General features: G+C 51.9%; 2 protein-coding genes across 2 annotated transcripts; both read left to right on the top strand.

Annotated features, from left to right (window-relative positions):
• Positions 1–507: 507 nt before the first annotated feature.
• On the top strand, positions 508–3,824 carry LOC119934696 (keratin, type I cuticular Ha7-like). Its single transcript, XM_038754251.1, has 8 exons — positions 508–1,005; positions 1,160–1,242; positions 1,419–1,575; positions 1,861–2,022; positions 2,120–2,245; positions 2,572–2,792; positions 3,582–3,703; positions 3,790–3,824. Exons 1-8 carry the CDS (start codon positions 508–510, stop codon positions 3,822–3,824), a joined length of 1,404 nt encoding a protein of 467 aa, XP_038610179.1.
• An 8,931-nt stretch (positions 3,825–12,755) lies between these two features.
• On the top strand, positions 12,756–17,840 carry LOC119934174 (keratin, type I cuticular Ha4-like). Its single transcript, XM_038753589.1, has 7 exons — positions 12,756–13,205; positions 13,927–14,009; positions 14,659–14,815; positions 15,640–15,801; positions 15,899–16,024; positions 16,386–16,606; positions 17,467–17,840. Exons 1-7 carry the CDS (start codon positions 12,756–12,758, stop codon positions 17,597–17,599), a joined length of 1,332 nt encoding a protein of 443 aa, XP_038609517.1. The 3' UTR covers positions 17,600–17,840.
• The last annotated feature ends 1,348 nt before the right edge of the window (positions 17,841–19,188 follow it).

The following is a 19,188-nucleotide window of genomic DNA, read 5'->3' as shown; positions in this document are numbered from 1 at the left end:
ACATGTCTAGTACTTCTGTTGTATTTTACCCAGTGTGTAGTACAGTGCATTGTACCCAGTGAAGGAATACCATTACTACAACTACTATGATTCAAGGGGTCCTTTCCTGCAGAATGGGGTCCTCTCTTTCCCAACCCCCGTGGGGCCATATGAGAGGCAAAACTCTCAGGCCTGCATGGGGGCCTTTGGCGTGGATGAGACTGGGACTCTTTTGAAGAAGTCATATGAAACTTGTTCCCCGCAACAAAGAGAAGGAGCGTGGAGCCTGCAGTGATTAAAAATCTCTTTCATGAGGTGAGTGAACTCTGAATCTGAACTCCAAACCTGACTAATGGGTTGATGGTCCAGCCATGGTCCGAAGCTGGAGGGGAAAAGAGGTCATTCAAGGGAGAGCACGCCCATCTGGCCTGGGTATAAAAGGCGGCCGAAGAAGGGGAGATTTCAGACTTCGGTGGCCTGGCCTTCCCAGCTAAACTGAAACTCTCTCCATCTCCATCTCCCGTGATCATGACTTCCAGTGGTATCCGCACCTCCGGCTCCTTGAGCTCTCTGAAGGGCAGTGGCAGGCTCCCTGGAGGCATCAACATCTCCTCTATCGATGTCGGGGGCCGACCTGGGGCTAGAGTCAAGGCTGCCTCCATGTGCTTGACTGCCGCGTTGGCCAACGTCAACCGCTCCCGCGTTGGCGTGACCCCACTGGGTCGGCCCAGTCTCTGTGTGCCGGCCAGCTGCCGGGCTGCCTGCCCCTTGCCTGGCTCCTGCAACATCCCCGCCAACATCGGAAACTGCGGGAATTATGGCGAGGGCATCCTGAATGGCCACGAGAAGGAGACCATGCAGTTCCTGAACGACCGTCTGGCCAACTACCTGGAGAAAGTTCGCCAGCTGGAGCGGGAGAATGCCGAGATGGAGGCCAAGATCCAAGAGTGGAGCAAATGCCAAGCCTCCTTTGTGTGCCCCAACTACCAGTCCTACTTCCGGATTGTCGAGGATCTGCAGCAGAAGGTGGAGTTGGGTTGTGGGCTGTGTGGGCAGAGTCTGGCTTGAGAGCTCAGAGAGGAGCTAGGCAGGCATGGTGGCAAGGGAGGTTTAGAAACCAGAGAAACTGTGGAGGGAAAATATCATCTGGGCAACCGAATTTCTCGCTGTGTCTCCCCAGATCCTTTGCAACAAGGCTGAGACTGCCAGGCTGATTGTTCAGGTCGACAATGCCAAGCTGGCGGCTGATGATTTCAGAACAAAGTGAGTTGCCCACCTGCCTGTCCCTGGAGATGGCCTTGATACCCATCGGGGAGCAGCTGAGGGCATAGATCACTTCTGTGGGCTGTGCTTCCTGGGAGTGGAGTGAGCCCCGTTTCTGCACAGGTTTCCTGGGGCCCCTGTTGTCCTGTCTCCTCACTGCCCACCCTGCATTTCAGGCACGAGAGCGAGCTGGCCCTGCGCAAGCTTGTGGAGGCCGATATGAACGGGTTGCACAGGATCTTGGATGGGACCACGCTGGCCAAGTGTGACCTGGAAGCTCAGCTCGAGTCCCTGAAGGAGGAGCAGCTTTCCCTCAAGACCAACCACGAGCAGGTCTGTCCACACCGGAACCCGGGGCTGCTGGATGGATCATGGTGGGGAGATTTGGGCAGGATGGGAGAGATCCGGACCAGGGTAGCCTTATGACCGACCGTTCCCCCCATCTTCTGAATGGGGTGCTTCCTGCCTCCTTCAGAGATGCGTTGGTGACTTGCGGGACCTCCCATTGCATCCTTTCTCTGGCTGGCCTGGGCAGGAGAGGCAGGACATGTGGCTGCAGTGGCTGCTTTGGTTGCGGCTGTGGGAAAGTGCCTCTCTCACCTTTCCACATCTCTGCAGGAGGTGCACACCCTGCAGTGCCAGCTGGGAGACAAGCTCCGAATCGAGCTGGACACCGCACCACCCGTGGACCTGAACCGGGTGCTGGGGGAGATGCGCTGCCAGTATGAGGCCATGGTAGAGACCAACCGCAACGACGTGGAGCAGTGGTTCACGGCCCAGGTGAGTGGGTTCAGTAAGAAATTCCCCGTGCCTCCCAGAGGGTCTTCCCTGCCCTGACACCTCCCTGCCACCCGGTCGGGCCCTGTCTGTCTTCCAGTCCGAGGGGCTGAGCATGCAGGTGATGTCCTGCTCGGAGGAGCTGCAGTGCTGCCAGTCGGAGATCCTGGAGCTGAAATGCACCGTCAACGCACTGGAGATCGAGCGTCAGGCGCAGCACAAGATGGTAGGTCAGAGTAGCAGACAGTAGTCACACGTATTGCATGCCCAATCAATGTGGGGCACCGTACTCAGAGTTTGGTCTTCTGTGACCATATACATGTTGGTAGTCCATCCACACAACCAGAGACTTGTATGGATTCCTCCAGGAGTTAGTCTCAGGATTTCTGATCAGCTCAGCTGCATTGGAGAGGGACACCCAAGCCTCAGGAATGGACGTAAACTGTCCTTTGGCATTTGTGTTGCCCAGGAGGTTCAGCTGAAGAACTGTGGGAGTCTTGAGTCCCTGGGGTCCTGAGCCCCGGGTATTTATTCACCCACTGTACCTTCCAGAGAGACTGCCTGGAGAACTCGCTGGAGGAGTCAGAGACCCGCTACAGTACAGAGCTGGCCCAGATGCAGTTCCTGATCAGCAACACGGAAGACCAGCTGGCTGAGATCCGCTGTGACCTGGAACGACAGAACCAGGAGTACCAGGTGTTGCTGGATGTCAAGGCCCGGCTGGAGGGGGAGATTGCCACCTACCGCAATCTGCTGGAGAGCGAGGACTGCAAGTGAGTATGGTGCTGGAGAGCTCAGGCAAAGCCATTTCTTTGGACTTTCTAGTCACTAGCCATAGCCCTTAGCATGGGAACCACCCTGGAACAGATAGCAAGAGAGCAGCTCCAAAGCCAACCTCTTCCCTAACCAAGTCAAGTTTCTCTTTGATAACTTAGATGCTTGGATGTGGATGTCTTTCTGCCCTCAGGGGACTTGAAATAGAAGGAGATTCAAGGAGGAAACATTCAATTCTTGAGGAAGCTTCTCTCCTGGCCCAATGGCGATGGGTTTAACAGCCCCCCTCTCTCCAGTGATAGTCCCTTCTTCATAGCTGATCCTTCACTTGGGCTCCGGTGGGGAGGAGCTGGCTTTGGAAACAGTTGTAGTATTTGTTAAGCACTTACAGTGTTCCAAGCAGTGTACTAACTGCTGGGGTGGATACAAACAAATCAGGTTGGGCACAGTCCCGGTCCCACATGGGGCTCACGGTCTAAATCCCCATTTTACAGATGAGGTAACTGAGGCACAGAGAAGTGAAGTGACATGCTCAAGATCACACATCAGACAAGTGGAGGAGCGGGATTAAAACCCATGACCTTCTGAGTCCCAGGCCCATGCTCTATCCACTAGGCCATGCTGCTTCAGTGGAGGGCTATCTTGTCACCAGCAGTTTGGTGGCATGTTCTGGTCTGGTCTTTGTTATCCTCTTCTAAGCCAAGTCCAACATAGTTCTTTTCATCCCCGTTCCATGTCCAGATGCCTGCAGGGCCTCTTGTTCACATCCAATGGTCTTTCTCTTCCAGACTCCCCTGCAATCCGTGTTCCACTCCTGCCTCCTGTGCCCCTCCACCGGGCACACCTTGTGGCCCCCGCCCGGCAGGAGCCCCCCGCCCGCCCTGTGTCCCCCGCCCAGCCTGTGGAGGCAGTACATCTGTCCGGTTTTAAGATCCAGGCTGTGCAGAAGGCATTTGGAGGCCCTGGCCTCCTTGGCCAGTGCCGAATGTCTGACAGGAACAGCCCAGCTCTTCCGAGGCTTCAACGCCTAGACCACGATGGCCTGCGAGAAGAGAAAGCAGATGCTTTGCAGGGTGCTTCCAGCCTTCCCCACTGCCTTATTTCTCTGAGATTGTGCACCTTCTTACCATTTCAGCGTTCGCTTCCGCTCCCAAGGAGTCTCTTGTGGGCTTTTCAGCCACTCTGCTGCTTCAGTTTCCTTTTGAGATGCTTAAAACTTCTTCATTAACTGGCAAATAAACTCAATTTCTGCAGCACAGTGAACCTGTTTGTGCGCTTTTGTGGATTTCACTATGACTGTTGGGAGGGTTTGGGCTGGCAGAGGAGCTGTAGGGAACCTGAGAAGAAGATGTTCCAGCCACTGTAGGAGATTTCCCTTCCCCTCTTCCAGCCCCTGCACGGTACGCCCGAGCTGTCTCTGTAGTGGCTCCACACTCCAGATTTCTTCTGGCATTTGATCTGAGAGAAGATTGGAAGTTTTGAGAGTGTCTAATCTAGCGGACTCCATCTTCTACCCAGCTCCACCCTAGTCAGCTCTCAAGCCCAGCTTCAACAAGGCCCCCTTCTGAAAGGGTGCAGGGGTGAGAGCCTAGCCTATGGGATAGGGGCCGCCAATGGGGAAGGAGCCTCGGAGCCTTGGTCTGCTGGCGTCAAGTGACCCAGGTCACCAGGCTCATGGTCACTGGCCTTGTCCCAGCAGAGCCAGAGCAGATCAAACCCTGCCTCGGCCTCATTCAGGGGTCTCCTGTGGCCCTGGTGTTTAATTATTTTTGTTTTTGTTCTTATGGCATTTGTTAAGCACTTACTATGTTCCAGGCACTGTACTAATGGCTGGGGTAGATACAAGCTTATTAGGTTGGACAAAGTCCCTGTCCCCTATAGGGCTCACAGTCTTACTCCCCATTTTACAGATAAGAGAACTGAGGCACAGAGAAGTGATTAATAATAATGATGATGGCAGTTGTTAAGCGCTTACTATGTGCCGAGCAACGTTCTAAGTGTTAGAGTAGATACAAGGTAATGAGGTTGTCCCACGTGGGGCTAGCAGTCTTCATCCCCATTTTACAGATGAGGGAAATGAGGCACAGAGAAGTCAAGTGATTTGCCCAAATTCACATAGCTGATCAGTGGCAGACCCGGGATTAGAACCCTCGACCTCTGGCTCCCAAGCCCAGGCTCTTTCCACTATGCCATGCTGCTTCTCTAATACTAATAATGATGGTATTTGTTAAGCGCTTACTATGTGAAGTGTCCAAGGGCACAGAGTAGACAAGTGGCAGAGTGGGGATTAGAACCCAGGTTCTTCTGACAACCAGGCCCGTGGTCTATCTACTAGATGACGCTGCTTCTCAGCTATGCTGTGGCCTTGGGGTGTCTCAGAGAGCCTGTGGGATCAGGAATTCCTCAGTCAACCCTAACCTGTCCACTGCCAAACCCAGGTTGTTGGCAGCTGGGTCCAGTCTAGGTCTGATAGGATCTAAAAGGGAACACACAGGGAATGGTGCAGAGACATTCAGGAGTGTCTGACTCCCAATTCACTTGTCTGGGAGCTGGGCCACCCAGTCTGTCAAGTTGCTGGTAATACTGAGCCCCACCTAATAGACTCTGAGCATCCTGCGGCTGCATCATTCCTCCAACTGCCTCCAGGGTCTTGGTTTAAGATCTCGGGGATGATACACAACGACGAGCCTAAAAAACCACGAAGGGTGTGGACAGGGAGAACATAGATTTGTTCACCAAATCCCAAAGCACCAGGTAGAGGGAACCAAGCTCAAGGGGTGTAGGTTCCAAATGAGCAAAAGGAGACACTTCTTCACCCAGCTCTGGGGAAAAGATGGTGGGGAGGGACAGGGGACAACATCTGGAATTAGAGATATGGAAGATTGGCCCTTGGTGGGTGGGGAACAGTTGGAGATGGTAAAGGCCCTATCTCCTCTATTCCTTTTCCCGTCGTCACTCCTCCCTCCAAACTCCCTTGGGTGCCAGAATCCACTCTGGGCAGACCCTAGTTTGACCCAGTTCAGCATTGCTTAGGCTGTTATGAGAATGTCCCACCCCCACAATCCCAGGGCCAACCTGCTTTACCAGATATTTGTTGGGCTCAAAGAGGAATAATAATAATAGCGGTGGTATTTGTTAAGTGCTTACTATGTGCAAAGCACTGTTCTAAGCAGAAGGCTGTCTCTTGGCACCAAAGGGATCTGGGATAGTCTTCCAGGCCTAAGGGCGTCTGACTTGGCAGAAGAAACTGTTCTTCTGGGGAACAAGGGGACTGGGCAGGGAATGTGTTTGTTATATCAGTATATTGTACTCACCTGAGTGCTCAGTACAACATTCTGCACCCAGTAAGTGCTCAATAAATACAATTGACTGACTAGGTGCTCAACTGACAACCCCCACTGGGAGTCTACCCCCACTGGGAGTCTCCTTGTGCAGACAGCCACAGGCCTGGCCCTGCCCCACACTGCCTGATCTGCCTCTTCCCAGTATTATGAAACACAGCTAGGTGCAGATGTTCAGAGGTTCTGTCCTGGGTGGGCCCCTGCGGGACACCCTCTCCCTGGCACCACTTACCTGCCTCAGAGCCCTTTGAGCAAAACAAACCTGATGTAGCAGGTGTTTTCAGCAGAATTTTACCTCTTGTTCTCCGGGCTAAGTGGGGTTTGAGACTTTTTCTGCCCAAATCCAACCGGGAGCCTTTCTGCTCCTTTCCTATTTTGCCCTTCCCACTGTCAAGGCCTCCTAGACTGTCTTCTCCTGTCCTAGGACTCACCTAGAGCCTGAAGCTTGGTTCAGCGCAAGGAGTTCTGGGATCCAATCATGGAATACTGGTTGCCAGGGTTTAGGCCTGGCAGAGAGCCCTGGTCTGAAGCAGAGAGGTAGGCCTCAGTGCTCAGAAGTACAACTTGTAGTTTCCGCTTCTCCTACCTCAAGCAGCTCCTCGGAACTTCCTTTTAGTTCATGTAGCTCCTTCACCTGCAAGGTTGGACCTTTCCCTCCCAAGAGCCTGATTCCACAGCAACAGCAGATGCTCTTCCTGACCACGCCAACCCTGCCCAGCTCTGAGATGGACCCGACATGTCCTTCAGTTCCTAATGACTGTTTCTAGGAAATGAAGCCAGGAGGAGACAGTTTAAGGCCACCTCCTGGACTCTGAGAGGAGAACCCGCCCAAGGCATGAAGATATGCTCTCAAGATGCAGCCTAGTTTGCAAAGGAAATGATGGCTTTTCCCTTCACTGGAAGGGAAACATTGCGTACTGAGGCAGAAGGGAGAGAGGGGGGAGTACACTGAGGATGGGGTAGAGGACTGAGAATAGGGGTAGAGCATGGACAGAGAAACCCTCAGAGCAGGATCGAGTGCTGAAGATGAGGTAGAACACTGAGGATTGAGGGAGTAAGGTGGGAGAGAGGGGAGCACTCAGGACAGGATTAAGCACTGAGATGAAGTAGAGTGCTGAGGATTGGGGGTTGAGTGGGGGAGAGAAGATAGAACACAGAAAATGCGTTAGAGCACTGAGGGTTGAGGGGTGAGTGGGAGAGAGAATGAAACACTCAAGACAGGGTAGAGCACTGAAGATGAGGTAGAGCACTGAAGATTGAGGGGTGAGGTGGGGAGAAAGGGGAACACTCAGGACAAGGGAAAGCACAGAGGATGAGGAATGGAGCATTGAAGATGGAGAGAAGCAATAAAGATGGGTGGGTAAAGAGGTGGAACCACTGGACTTCTAAAACCTTCCCCAGCTGTGTCGGGCCATTTAAATAATCTGGCTCTGTCCCGCTGCATGGGAACCAGAGGGGCAGGAAAAATAAAAGGGGATTTTTGATCTTTCTCCTTGCCCCATCTCACTGACTTCTCCAGACTCTCACTATTCACTCGGCAGATGAGGGAGGCCCTTATGCTGACAGTCTTAGAATCCTTGACATCTAGAACTGGAGGGAAACTTAAGAGGTCTTTTGGTTCAAGCCCCTGACCCCAAGCAGATGAATACTAAACCATCCAATTTGGTTCCATGTGTGTTTTCCTGGAAGGCCTCTGGGGTGGAACATTGGTCTTCATCATCAGTGGTATTTATTGAGTGCTTACTGTATGCAGAGCACTGTACTAAGCCTCTTGTAAAAGTACAACACAACAGAGTTGGTAAACACATTCCCTGTCCAAGATCCTTTTGTTTAGAATCAAGTCAATTTTGATTAGCCATTAGGTACATGAAAGAGAAGCGGCAAGGCCTAGTGAATAGAACACGGGCCTGAGAGTCAGAAGTCATGGGTTCTAATCCCAGCTCTGCCACTTGTCTGCTGTGTGACCTTGGGTAAGTCACTTAATTTCTTGGTGCTTCGGTTCCCTCATCTGAAAAATGGGGATTAAGACTGTGAGCCCTATGTGGGACAGGGGCTGTGTCCGACCTGATAAGCTTGCATCTACCCCAGCGATTAGCACAGTGCCTGGCACATAGTAAGCACGTAACAAATGCCATCATCATCATCATCATCATCATCATCATCACACCCTAAGGCCACTGCCAGCGTTGAACTGGCTCAGTCTCTCATTCATTCATTCAATCGTATTTATTGAGCGCTTACTGCGTGCAGAGCACTGTACTAAGTGCTTGGGAAGTACAAATCGGCAACATATAGAGATGGTTCCTACCCAACAATGGGCCTATTATCCATGGTGACCAGGCCATAAAGACCCAAATGGCAAGACTCAAATCTGGGGTTCATGGCATGAAGCCATTCCCCCCTTTTGCTGGCACCCTTATCTTTATTGTTGCCCCCAGTGCCTGGGCCATGAAGACCCAACTGGGAAGACTCAAAACTGGGGTTTGTGGCATGAAGCCAGTCCCCCCATCTTTAATGTTCCTGGTGCCTGGACCATGAAGACCCAAATGGGAAGACTCAACACTGGGGTTTGTGGCATAAAGCCAATACTCCCTTTTGCCCAGCATCTCTATTTTTATTGTTGTTCCCAGTGCCTGGGCCATGAAGACCCAAATGGGAAGAGTCAAATCTGGGGTTCATGGCATGAAGCCAGTTCTCCTGGGTTCCTCCCTTAGCAGCCCCCACCCAGTGCCCAGGAGTTGGGACCAGATCCAAGAGTGAATCTGTGCTACTGGACTCATGAGTCCTCGCCTGATGAAGTTCTCTGGGTGGGAGTTCACAGTGCCAGTGGCCGAAGGAAGCTGTCTTAGAGAAGTGGATGAGGGCTGTCACAACTTGGGGGTCTCTCCAGTACACCCAGGAAAAGAATCCTTCCTCCTTGTGCTGCAAATTGCTTGCCTAGGGTTGGGGTTGGAAAAGTGGAGGCCCCGGGCCCTGGTTCCCTTGCCTTCTCCCAGTACCTCAGCCTTTCCTGGAGCTGGCACTGGAGACCTGGCCCCAGGGCAGTCTGATCCTCCTTAGATCCATTTTGGGGAATAAGGTGGGCCAGATGGTGGAGGAAGCATTTGCTATTATAGCTGTTCTGCCATTTAACCTCAGTAATACCAAGTTTGCTGGGACCTGTTATCCCTGGACTCCCTGTGCCCAGAGTTCCCTGTTGTTGTATTGTACTCCATTGTATTGTACTCCCAAGCACTTAGTACAGTGCTCTGCATACAATAAGCACTCAGTAAATACCACTGATGATGATGATGTCTCCTGAGAAATCACGGACAGCCCCTGGCCGTAAATTTACCTCTGAACAGACGTACCAGGTTTGCCCTCTCCCCAAAGTCCATTCCAGGCTCTTTTAAGTGCCAAATACCTTCTACTCTGATGTTAGGGAGCTGGTAATGGTATTGCCCATATCCTCTCTCAGACCTGGAACTCCACCTCCCTTCATATCTGACAGATGATCCCTCTCCTCATGTTCAAAGCTTTATCAAAATTATATCTCTTCCAAGAGGCCTTCCTCTAATAAGCCCCCTTTCCCCTTCTCTCTCTCTCTCCCTTCTGGATTGACTCTGCATTTGGATTTGTACCCTTTATTCACCCTATCCTCATCCCCAGAGCACTTCTGTAAACATTCTTAATTCATTCTGATGCCTGTCTCCCTGCCTAGACTATAAGCTCCCTGTGGGCAGGGAATATGTCTATAAATTCTGTTATTATTGTGCTCTCCCAAAATGTTTAGTACAGTGCTCTGCATATGGTAAGAACTCAATAAATACTATTGATTAACTGGGGGAGGCACCACCTGAACTGGCCTCTCCCCGTGGAGATGGCTATACAGAGAACTGGGAAGCAGGGGTTGCCAAAGGACTGTGGTTAGGTGATCCCACCATTACTGGTGGCCATTTTGAACACATCTTAGATCCTAAACTTGGCTAATGGATCCCACTATCCACCCCAAGAAGGCAGCGAATAGCTCAAACAAAAGGAAGACCCCCACCCAGATAGGGCCTGAACCTTCCCTGGTTGAGTACCTGAAAAAGCTGCTCTAACTACCCTTCTGGTGGTTTACTGGGAGCCTGACTGAGAGGCCATTTGCTGGTCATGACCCTGGAGAAGACAATAAATCCTTGAATGCTCTGAGCTGTTTGAAGATTAAGGAAATTCAAATTTGGTCCTGAAGTCAGCCAAGCTCTGGACCTCCAAAACAGATGTATTTCAAAGAGATGAAACAACGTCTAGAGAGATCAAAAGCTTGGAGCAGTGTACCCTGGGTAAGCACGGTGAGGGCAGAGTCTTCCTCACTGTGAGAGGCAGGTGCGGCATGACAAAAGGTAAATTGGCCTGGCAAAGAGGGAGGCCTTTCTTGGGAGCAGACATCATGATTAGTCACTGCTGCCCTGCAGTGACCCCAGGGGTGAGGGTTGGGGTGAAGACTGGGGAACAGCTCCAGGAATTGGGTACTGTCTTCGATCCCCAAACCTTCTCCTATTGGATTCAATCTGTTTCAGTCCCTTTCACTGCTTCCTGTTCAACTCAAATCCCAAGTCCTGTCTAGACCCCCAGTCTTCCCTTGTTTCCTGCCCTCTGTCCCTGAAACCATCTTGAGGGAATCTTGCAATTTCGGCCCCCAGCACTTCCCTTAGGACAAGAATTCCTAAGGGGTTGCAGCCAGCCTGTGTTGCAAACCCTTGGCCCTACCCAGTCCAGACTGTTCTGGTTCTGATCTATAATCATCATTGTTATTACCAACAGTGTATACTGTTCACTGGGGGCAGCATGCTGTACTGGGTGCCTACTGTGTGCAGAGAACTATATTAGGTGCCTGCTGTATGCAGAACACTGAATAGTGATAGGTGTTTGTTCTATAGGCTGAACAAGGTACTTGGGGGACTACAATAGAAGTAAAAGAAGCAATTCCTGCCCTTTAATGGCTTGCAATCTAATGTCCGGCTTGGTCAGAGTTGAGCTCTAGACTGAGGTTTCCAAAACTGGTCCTTGTCCAAGAAAGGCCAAAGAAGGGCCAGGTCTTACTTCCTGAGGGTGGCTACTTCATAGGCAAGGTGGTTTGCACATTTGACGTCACACCTCATGCACAAGAGAGACCCACCTGTCACGGGATTGGGTGTGTGTGTGGCAATCCCTCTGGCTCTAGCTGGGGGTACCAGAATGGAGACCAAGTCATTCTGACCCCCGGAGATAGGGTGAGAGTGAGGACAGAGTGGGCAGGGTGATGGGGGCAAAGAAGAGGAGAGAGGAGGTGGGAAAAGAAGAGAGAAAAAGGAAGAGTATAATGGGGAGGTAAGAGGAAAGGAGGAGGAGAGGGGAATAAAGGAGTGGAAGAGAGGCCAGGAGGTGCTGCTGCCGCCAGGAAACCACTATCAGCTTGCCTACACCAAATCCAGAAGGCGTTCAGTCCTCAGAGAGCAACAAGTGGCAGTGGCTATGATGGCCCAATCCAGACCAAGGTTCTGGGGCTACCTCTACTGCTGTGTCGTGATTCCTTCTGATAGGGGTCATGGCAGCAAGATGGGCCTGGCCCTGGACCAGTGGCCCTGACCTCCACTGATGCTGTTATGCTCTTTCCCAGCGTCATGCGTGAAGGGGAGCTTCTGGTGCAGTCAAAAAAACATAGTTGCGACTGTGCTGGATTCTCCCAACGTACACAGTCCTGAGGTAGACTGGGATAGCTGATATGGTCATAGTGGTGACAGCAACAGTGGCTCTTGTGCTGCTGGGCTTCTTGGCACTGTCGTCATATCCAGGGGCCCATAGGACCACTCTGCCACCAATTGAAGGCAAGAGCTTTAGGCTATTTTAGGCTTTTTGGGTAGAGGGGCAGAGTCCCCCACATAGAATGTCTGTCCTGTCCATTTGGGGACACCCAATCCCATTCAATTCAAGCCTGGCCTGGCACCAGATGGGTTTCAGCCAAGCCCTAACCCTCTGACCCCATGAAGGGCTTGACTGGCAACCCAATTCTGGCTTCTCTTTTTCAGTCCTTTTCTCTGGGTCCCTCATAGCTTATCAAGATCTCTCTCTTTCTCTCTTCTTCCAAAAGCCCTGATCCCAACCCAGACAACCCTTCAAACATCCAGGATTTCCAGAGCCTAGTGGCCAAATGACAAATACCGGAGGGTGGGGGGAAGGAGGAGGAACAGATTCTAGGTCCAGTGAAAAACTCCCTGCTCCCTCTTTCTCCACCTGAGGTCAATTAGCGGAGGAAGCGCTTCTGGGCCCATTCCAGAGACGCGGCCCCATGACGCCCGCCAATGCATAGGGTTGGGGCCGCCCACTGGAAGTCTTTGAAGAAGACCCATTCTGGGCTGGTTTCAAGGAGGCTGCAGCTGGAGGAAGGAGATCTTTGTGGACCAAAACCTTTTATGAAGTAATTAACCCTTTATAGGAAACTAAATCACTGACTAATATGGTGATTGTCTAACAATTGACATAAATATTCACGAGGAAAGACCCAGTTTCTTGCTCCCACACCCACTGGGGAGGTGTATATAAGGGTCTAGGGGAGATGGAATCAGTCAGACCTGAGAGAAGGCAGCTGTCACCCCACCAGTAATTCTTCCTCATCCCACCATGGCCCCCTCCTGCTGCAGATCTACCATTGGAACCACCAGCTCCCTCAGGAGTGGCAGGTTTTCAGAGGCCAGGGCTGCTTCCATGTGCCTGACCGCTGCCCTGGCCAACATTAACCGCCCCCGCGTTGGCGTGACCCCGCTGGGTCGGCCCAGTCTCTGTGTGCCTGCCAGCTGCCGGGCCGCCTGCCCCTTGCCTGGCTCCTGCAACATCCCTGCCAACATTGGGAACTGTGGGAATTATGGCGAGGGCATCCTGAACGGCCACGAGAAGGAGACCATGCAGTTTCTGAACGACCGCCTGGCCAACTACCTGGAGAAAGTTCGCCATCTGGAGCAGGAGAATGCTGAGCTGGAGACCAAGATCCACGAGTGGACCAAATGCCAAGTCCCCTTTCTTTGCCCGGACTATCAGTGCCAATTCCGGACCATTGAAGGGCTGCAGCAGAAGGTAACACTCTGGGGTGCTCTTGGGATGAAGGCTTAGGGCAGTCAGCCTGGGAGAAAGAAGCTGGGAAGCTGCTTCTGCTTGGGGTATTGAAGAGACAAGAAGCCCAAAGGGTTAGACTGGGGATTTCTGCCCTCTTGGGGCACTTTGGAAGTGACTCTCCTACAGGGAGCATGATTTCCAACTGTTTTCTGAAAACTGCAGGAACTTGGAGGCAGGCAAGGTCAAGTAAGAACAGGGATGGGTTAGGGGGTACTGGTGAGGGTGTTTTCAGGCAATCGGGGCAAGAGTCTCTTGGGATGGTTAACTGGGGTCACGTCTGAGCCAGAGCCTACTGCACACCAATGCAGAGGAACTAGTAAGAGGAGGAATTGGATGTCAAGTGAAGTGACTTAGGACAAGGAATGAGAGCTTCTTCCCTAAGGAGCAAGTATTGCTTATTGACATCTACTGGAGTCATTTGGCAGCCCAGTTTCTACACTGATCTACCCATCCTACCATCCCTGGAAAACAACAGGCCTCATTTGAGGCATCTACCTGAAGGACTGCTCCACTAGCTGGTCTCCAGTCCTGTGTAGAGAGGTGACTTGTGGACATTTTGGCTGAAAGGCCAGATCGGGTGTCCAAATCGGGGGAGAAATTGAAGGCCATTTTCATTTAGCTGCAGCATGGGTTTTGTGCCCGACATTCAGAACCATCTCACGTGTGACCTCCACTTCCCCAGATCCTGTGCACCAAGTCTGAGAATGCACGACTGGTGGTGCAGATCGACAACGCCAAGCTGGCTGCAGACGACTTCCGCACCAAGTAGGAGACGGGCAAGCGGTCGGTGCGGGAGGGGGAAGGGGGAAGAAAAGTGATTCCCTCTGCCTCGATTCCTTCCCTCTGCCCTCAGAATGTCTTGCCAGTGTTCCCATTTCAGGAAGCAGAAACCTGTGATCCCCAAGGAGGGAAGGGATGAGTAGGCTCCTGTCATAATGGTGGCTTTTTCTAGAAGCTGCTGGGGAGACTTGCCAGGGCTGTCTGTTGATATTGCTAATGCCCCTTCAATGCCTAGTGGGAAGTAGGGGATGCCAGTGCCCGGGCTTACACATGGGTTGGAACAGGGCCCACATGCTAGGTGGCCAGGAAGCCAGGTACTCTCAACTGTCTAGGAGGTGGGGCATTACTTGGAAACAGAATGGGGCCAGTTTGGTCTCTGACTCACAGAGTCCAATCTCTGCACTGGGAGCCAATGGAGTCAATGAGACTTGGGCTTCCTCTTGAGGTCAGGGAATAACTAAAACATTCAGCATGTTCCCATCACATCATACAAACCAGTAGGCTTTGCAGACAAAGCAGGAGGATGAGGAAACCCCAAAGCAGAAAGGAAATGAGAGCTAGGCCCTCCGGGACGTCAGGGGCTCTTTGAAGATTCTGCCTTGTTAACTCATCAGCCATCTCCTCTGCCTGCAAGGTACGAGACGGAGCTGTCCCTTCGCCAGCTAGTGGAAGCCGACATAGGGGGCCTCCGCCGCATCCTGGATGACTTGACATTGGTCAGAAGTGATCAGGAGGCCCAGGTGGAGTCACTGAAGGAAGAGCTGCTCTGCCTCAAGAAGAACCATGAACAGGTGGGAACCTTCTTCAAAGTCTAACTAGGACTCAGACCTTGGAAATAGTGGCTGTCTGTGCCCTGAGGCACAGAATGTAGAAACCAGAAGAGTTAGAAAATCTGATGCCTTTCTGGGACAGTGACTAGTCTCCTTGATGAGTTTCCATTGGGCAGCTCCCATGACTGGTGCTATGCTATATTGATTTAAAAGGCTAATGGAGAGCTGGGTGTTTGCTTTAGGGGCACTCAGGTATGGTATCAGCAAATTCCAAGGGGTTTGGATAGGTCTGTAGATGAGTGGTTCATTCTGGGTCATTGTGGGAGGGAGCCAGTGATAAAGAGGGAAGAGTCAGGAATGTTGGATGATCTGGGCTGGATTACTGTGGTGTAAGTCAGATCTGGAGAGGGGAGAGGTTAGGGTGTTGAATGGTCCACGTTGGGTCATTTGGGGAAGAGTCAGATATGGAAAGGGGAGAGTTGGGGGTGTTTGTATGGGTCATTCCTAATTTAGAGGGTAAGTGCCCAGTATGGCAACTGGTACACAGTTCTTCTAAATATTTTGGGGTTCCTGCTGGAGGCAGCAGCCTGGGCTGGAGGTCTATCTCCAGGAATAATGTGGCTCATGGTGTCCTATCAGGAGATTTTGGATGTGCAGCTGCTGCTTTTGGGTGGAACTTCCTTGTCCTCAAAGAGAGAATGCTGCTCTCTCCAAGTCCAGCGTCATTTAGAAACTTCCGTTGCATCCTTTCTCTGGCTGGGCTGGGCTGGGGAGGTGCAGCTGCAGTGGCCGCAGCAATTGCTGCTGCAGGAATGTGGCTCTCTCATCTTTTCACATCTCTGTAGGAGGTGCACACCCTGCAGTGCCAGCTGGGAGACAAGCTCCGAATCGAGTTGGACACCACCCCACCCGTGGACCTGAACCGGGTGCTGGGGGAGATGCGCTGCCAGTACGAGGCCATGGTGGAGACCAACCGCAACGATGTGGAGCAGTGGTTCACGGCCCAGGTGAGTGGACTCAGGGAGAAACTCCCCATGGCTCCCAGAAGGTCTTCCCTGGCTTGACACTCGCCTGCCGGCTGGCTGGGCCCTGTCTGTCTTCCAGTCGGAGGGGCTGAGCATGCAGGTGATGTCCTGCTCGGAGGAGCTGCAGTGCTGCCAGTCGGAGATCCTGGAGCTGAGACGCACGGTTAATGCGCTGGAGATTGAGCTGCAGGCACAGCATGAGTTGGTGCGTGATGTTTCATATCTTTGGGGCATTTTGTCCTGGCTACATGGCTGATGTCCCCAGCCAGCCAGAGTCTCCTCTCTGGTTATTGCCTTATGATGAATGGGGAAAGGCCAGAGCCAAAGAAAGCTCAAATGTTGAAGAGATGAAGTGACAGTATTTTTCCAATGCAGGGCTGATCTAGAAATTAAAGCCAATTGTTTTCAGAGGCTAGAATTGGGAAGCAGCTTGCTCCAAAGCTGGGAACATGCTGGGAAGATTTGACTCTGGGAATCTCTGGAAGGCCAGAAGGTTTAATAATGGCTTTTCTATCCCTTTTTCTATTCCTTCTATTATTTCTATTTCTATTCCTTCTCCCATCCAGAGAAACTGCCTGGAGAATTCGCTGGCCGAGTCAGAGGCCCGCTACAGCACAGAGCTTGCCCAGATGCAGTTCCTGATCAGCAACACAGAAGACCAGCTGGCTGAGATCCGTTGTGACCTGGAGCGGCAGAACCAGGAATACCAGGTGCTGCTGGATGTCAAGGCCCGACTGGAGGGCGAGATCTCCACCTACCGGGGCCTGCTGGAGAGCGAGGACTGCAAGTAGGTATTCTGCCAGTGCCCGTCAGCCTGTACCCCCTCCCCTTGGGAGTCAGCAACCATGACCTCAAGCAGGTGGCATCTGGGTGGAGTTTTCCCAAACCCCACACTTTCTAGGAGGTCCACAGAGCTGGTGAGCTTTTTCCGGACACAGCCTCTTTTACATGCATATCCGTCACCATTTCAGATTCCTTCTCCATTCACTCTGCCAGTAGCCTTGGTTCCCATCTACTTGGGAAGAGCCGAAAAGCCAAGGGGGACGCCCACAGCATTAGAATGTTGAAACAATTTCTTCTGTAATATCTCTCTCTTTCTCTGCCACATTCTCTGTCTCTTAATGTCTCTCTCTGGCTCATTCTCTATCTCAATCTCCTCTCTCATTTTCTCTCTCAGTGTCTTTGTCTCTCTTCCTCATTCTCTGTCTTAAAAGAGGCATTAAAAGATGTCTCTGCCACTCTTGATGTCTCTGCTTCCATCTCTCTGCCTCTCCTGATGTCTCTCTACCTCTTTTAATGTCTCTCTCTGCCTCTCTTAATGTCTCTCTGAACCTCTCTTGATGTGTCTGCCTCTGTCTTTCTGCCTCTCTTGACGGCTTTGTCTCTTTTAATGTCTCTCCCTGCCTCTTTTAATACCTCTCTGTGTCTCTCTGCCACTTTTAATGTCTCTTTGCTTCTCTCTGAGTCTCTCTCTATGCCTCTTTTAATATCCCTCTCTCTCTGCCTCTTAGTTTCTTCCTTTGCTTTCCTCCTTCTTATTTGTACCTTTGTTTTCCTCTTTTTGCCTCTCCTTTTTCATTTCCCCAACACCCATGTTTATCCATCTCATGCACTCTTCTCCCCAGTCTAACCTGTCTTTCCCCACAGGCTGCCCTGCCATCCCTGTGCCACCCCAGCGAGCTGCACCCCCTGTGCTCTGCCTCCTGCCTGCACGCCCTGCAAACCCTGTCCCTCCAGTTCCCGCTCTGCCTGCGGTCCCTGCGCCCCGCCTCGGTGTTAAAGCTCATCCCGGCCTGGTGCGATGAAAATGGGAAAGCCATGGCCCGGGTTGTTCCTTTCTCCACCTGGGCCACCCCATATTGGGCCTGAATCAGTTCTGTAGATGCAGTTTTCTTCCTGCTTTTCCCCACTGCAGCCTCCCTCTAGTTGCCCCCTCCCTCTCTTTCAGCCCACGGTTGCTGTTGGGACACCTCTGCTCATGTCTTTTCTATTCTTGGCTGCTCATGGGTGTCCCAAGATGCTGTCAAGAGTCTTTATTTATTGGCCAATAAACTTCATTTCTGAGGCATAGTACACGCTGTTCTCCTGAGATGTCTGTCCATTAACTCCTTCCCTTGGTCCAGAGTTCTCTGTGGATTCTGTGCAAGGAGCTATAGGGAGAAGGGTGCTTGGATCAAGTGAAGTTGTGGGGCCTGAACAGGAGGGTGGAAGGGCAGAGATGGGGCCAGCAGTGATCAGGGATGAGAAATGGGTCCATGGGGAAAGGCCACACAAGAAAGACTGACTGGTCTTGGAGTAAGTGAGAATCCCAGCCCCCCGAGCTGGTCCAGAGAAATAATTTGAAAGAATTTGCTGTAGTGTGACCAAACCCAAACCTAGTACTCACACTATAAGGGTGGAAGTTGTGGGGGCACCTGCAGATTGAGTTCTGTTGGCAGGAGCCAGACAGCCTAGACTCCACAGAGATCCAGAGCACCTCACGGCATGAATGAATGAGTAGTCAAAGCTCAAGCTGTCTCTGCCCCTTTTGCTTGACCAAAATGCCTGCTGAGTGAATTACCCACAGAGCCGTTTCAGATGGCTTGGTCTCCCCTCCCTAACCCATCCCTAACCCATCCCAGGAGTTCCCCATTCCAACACGCTTCTGGTGCCCAGTGATCCCTCATGCTAGGAATTGCCCATCATCACGTTCTGTGCAGAGATAGAGAACAGGTTCAGGAAGACAGTTTTCTGCTTCTGGTCTGTCTTCAGAATGAAGTCTGTGAGTTAATCCATTCACCACCCTGTTGGAAAAACTCCCACCCTCTGCTTTGCCACTCTACCTCCCATGCTTCTGTGATACCCCTAGCCTGAGAAGAAGCATTCGTCATGACATTTTAGGGCTGTGAAGGGTCTCAAGGCCCATCACCCTGTCTCTAGCCAGGCATGGCTGTCAACCTCAGGACTTCTGTGTTGGTCTCTGTCAGGTCTGCTTTCAGGAGGAGTTTGTAGAAAGCCCAGGATCAGCTTTCTGGGCTCCTATCTAGCCCAGTGCTCTGCACACAGTAAGCACTCAGTAAACACCATTGATAGATTGGGAAGCCTTGAAGGAGTCAGTTTGGGTGGAGAGACTACTCCTGGGCAGGGGATAGCAGGCTTGATGCCCACTTCTCTGAAGATAATGTTTGGTCGGTGATGACACATCCTGAAACTCTTTTACAGATGCCACATCCCACAGACAGAGGGCTCTATGGGGGAAGTCTTAATTTAGCAACCAACTCCACCGCTCTGATTCCTCCTTTGTACTTCAATAGCTCCTTTCATCCAATGGGTTCAAAGCGGCCCCAAAACAGACCCCATCCACTCCCAAACCTCAGTGGCGGCAGCCAG

The sequence above is a fragment of the Tachyglossus aculeatus genome, chromosome 11 (assembly GCF_015852505.1).
Source record: "Tachyglossus aculeatus isolate mTacAcu1 chromosome 11, mTacAcu1.pri, whole genome shotgun sequence".
In the NCBI taxonomy this organism is placed as follows: domain Eukaryota; kingdom Metazoa; phylum Chordata; class Mammalia; order Monotremata; family Tachyglossidae; genus Tachyglossus; species Tachyglossus aculeatus.
This window is presented reverse-complemented; position numbering and strand designations above follow the sequence as displayed.

Bases quoted from the DNA above. Each gene is read 5' to 3' on its own strand.
- LOC119934696 (XM_038754251.1), top strand. From the start codon at position 508: ATGACTTCCAGTGGTATCCGCACCTCCGGCTCCTTGAGCTCTCTGAAG. The intron at 2,023-2,119 runs GTGAGTGGGTTC...TCTGTCTTCCAG, and splicing joins AGCAGTGGTTCACGGCCCAG to TCCGAGGGGCTGAGCATGCA. The intron at 2,793-3,581 runs GTGAGTATGGTG...TTTCTCTTCCAG, and splicing joins CTGGAGAGCGAGGACTGCAA to ACTCCCCTGCAATCCGTGTT.
- LOC119934174 (XM_038753589.1), top strand. From the start codon at position 12,756: ATGGCCCCCTCCTGCTGCAGATCTACCATTGGAACCACCAGCTCCCTC. The intron at 13,206-13,926 runs GTAACACTCTGG...CCACTTCCCCAG, and splicing joins TTGAAGGGCTGCAGCAGAAG to ATCCTGTGCACCAAGTCTGA. The intron at 14,010-14,658 runs GTAGGAGACGGG...TCTGCCTGCAAG, and splicing joins GCAGACGACTTCCGCACCAA to GTACGAGACGGAGCTGTCCC.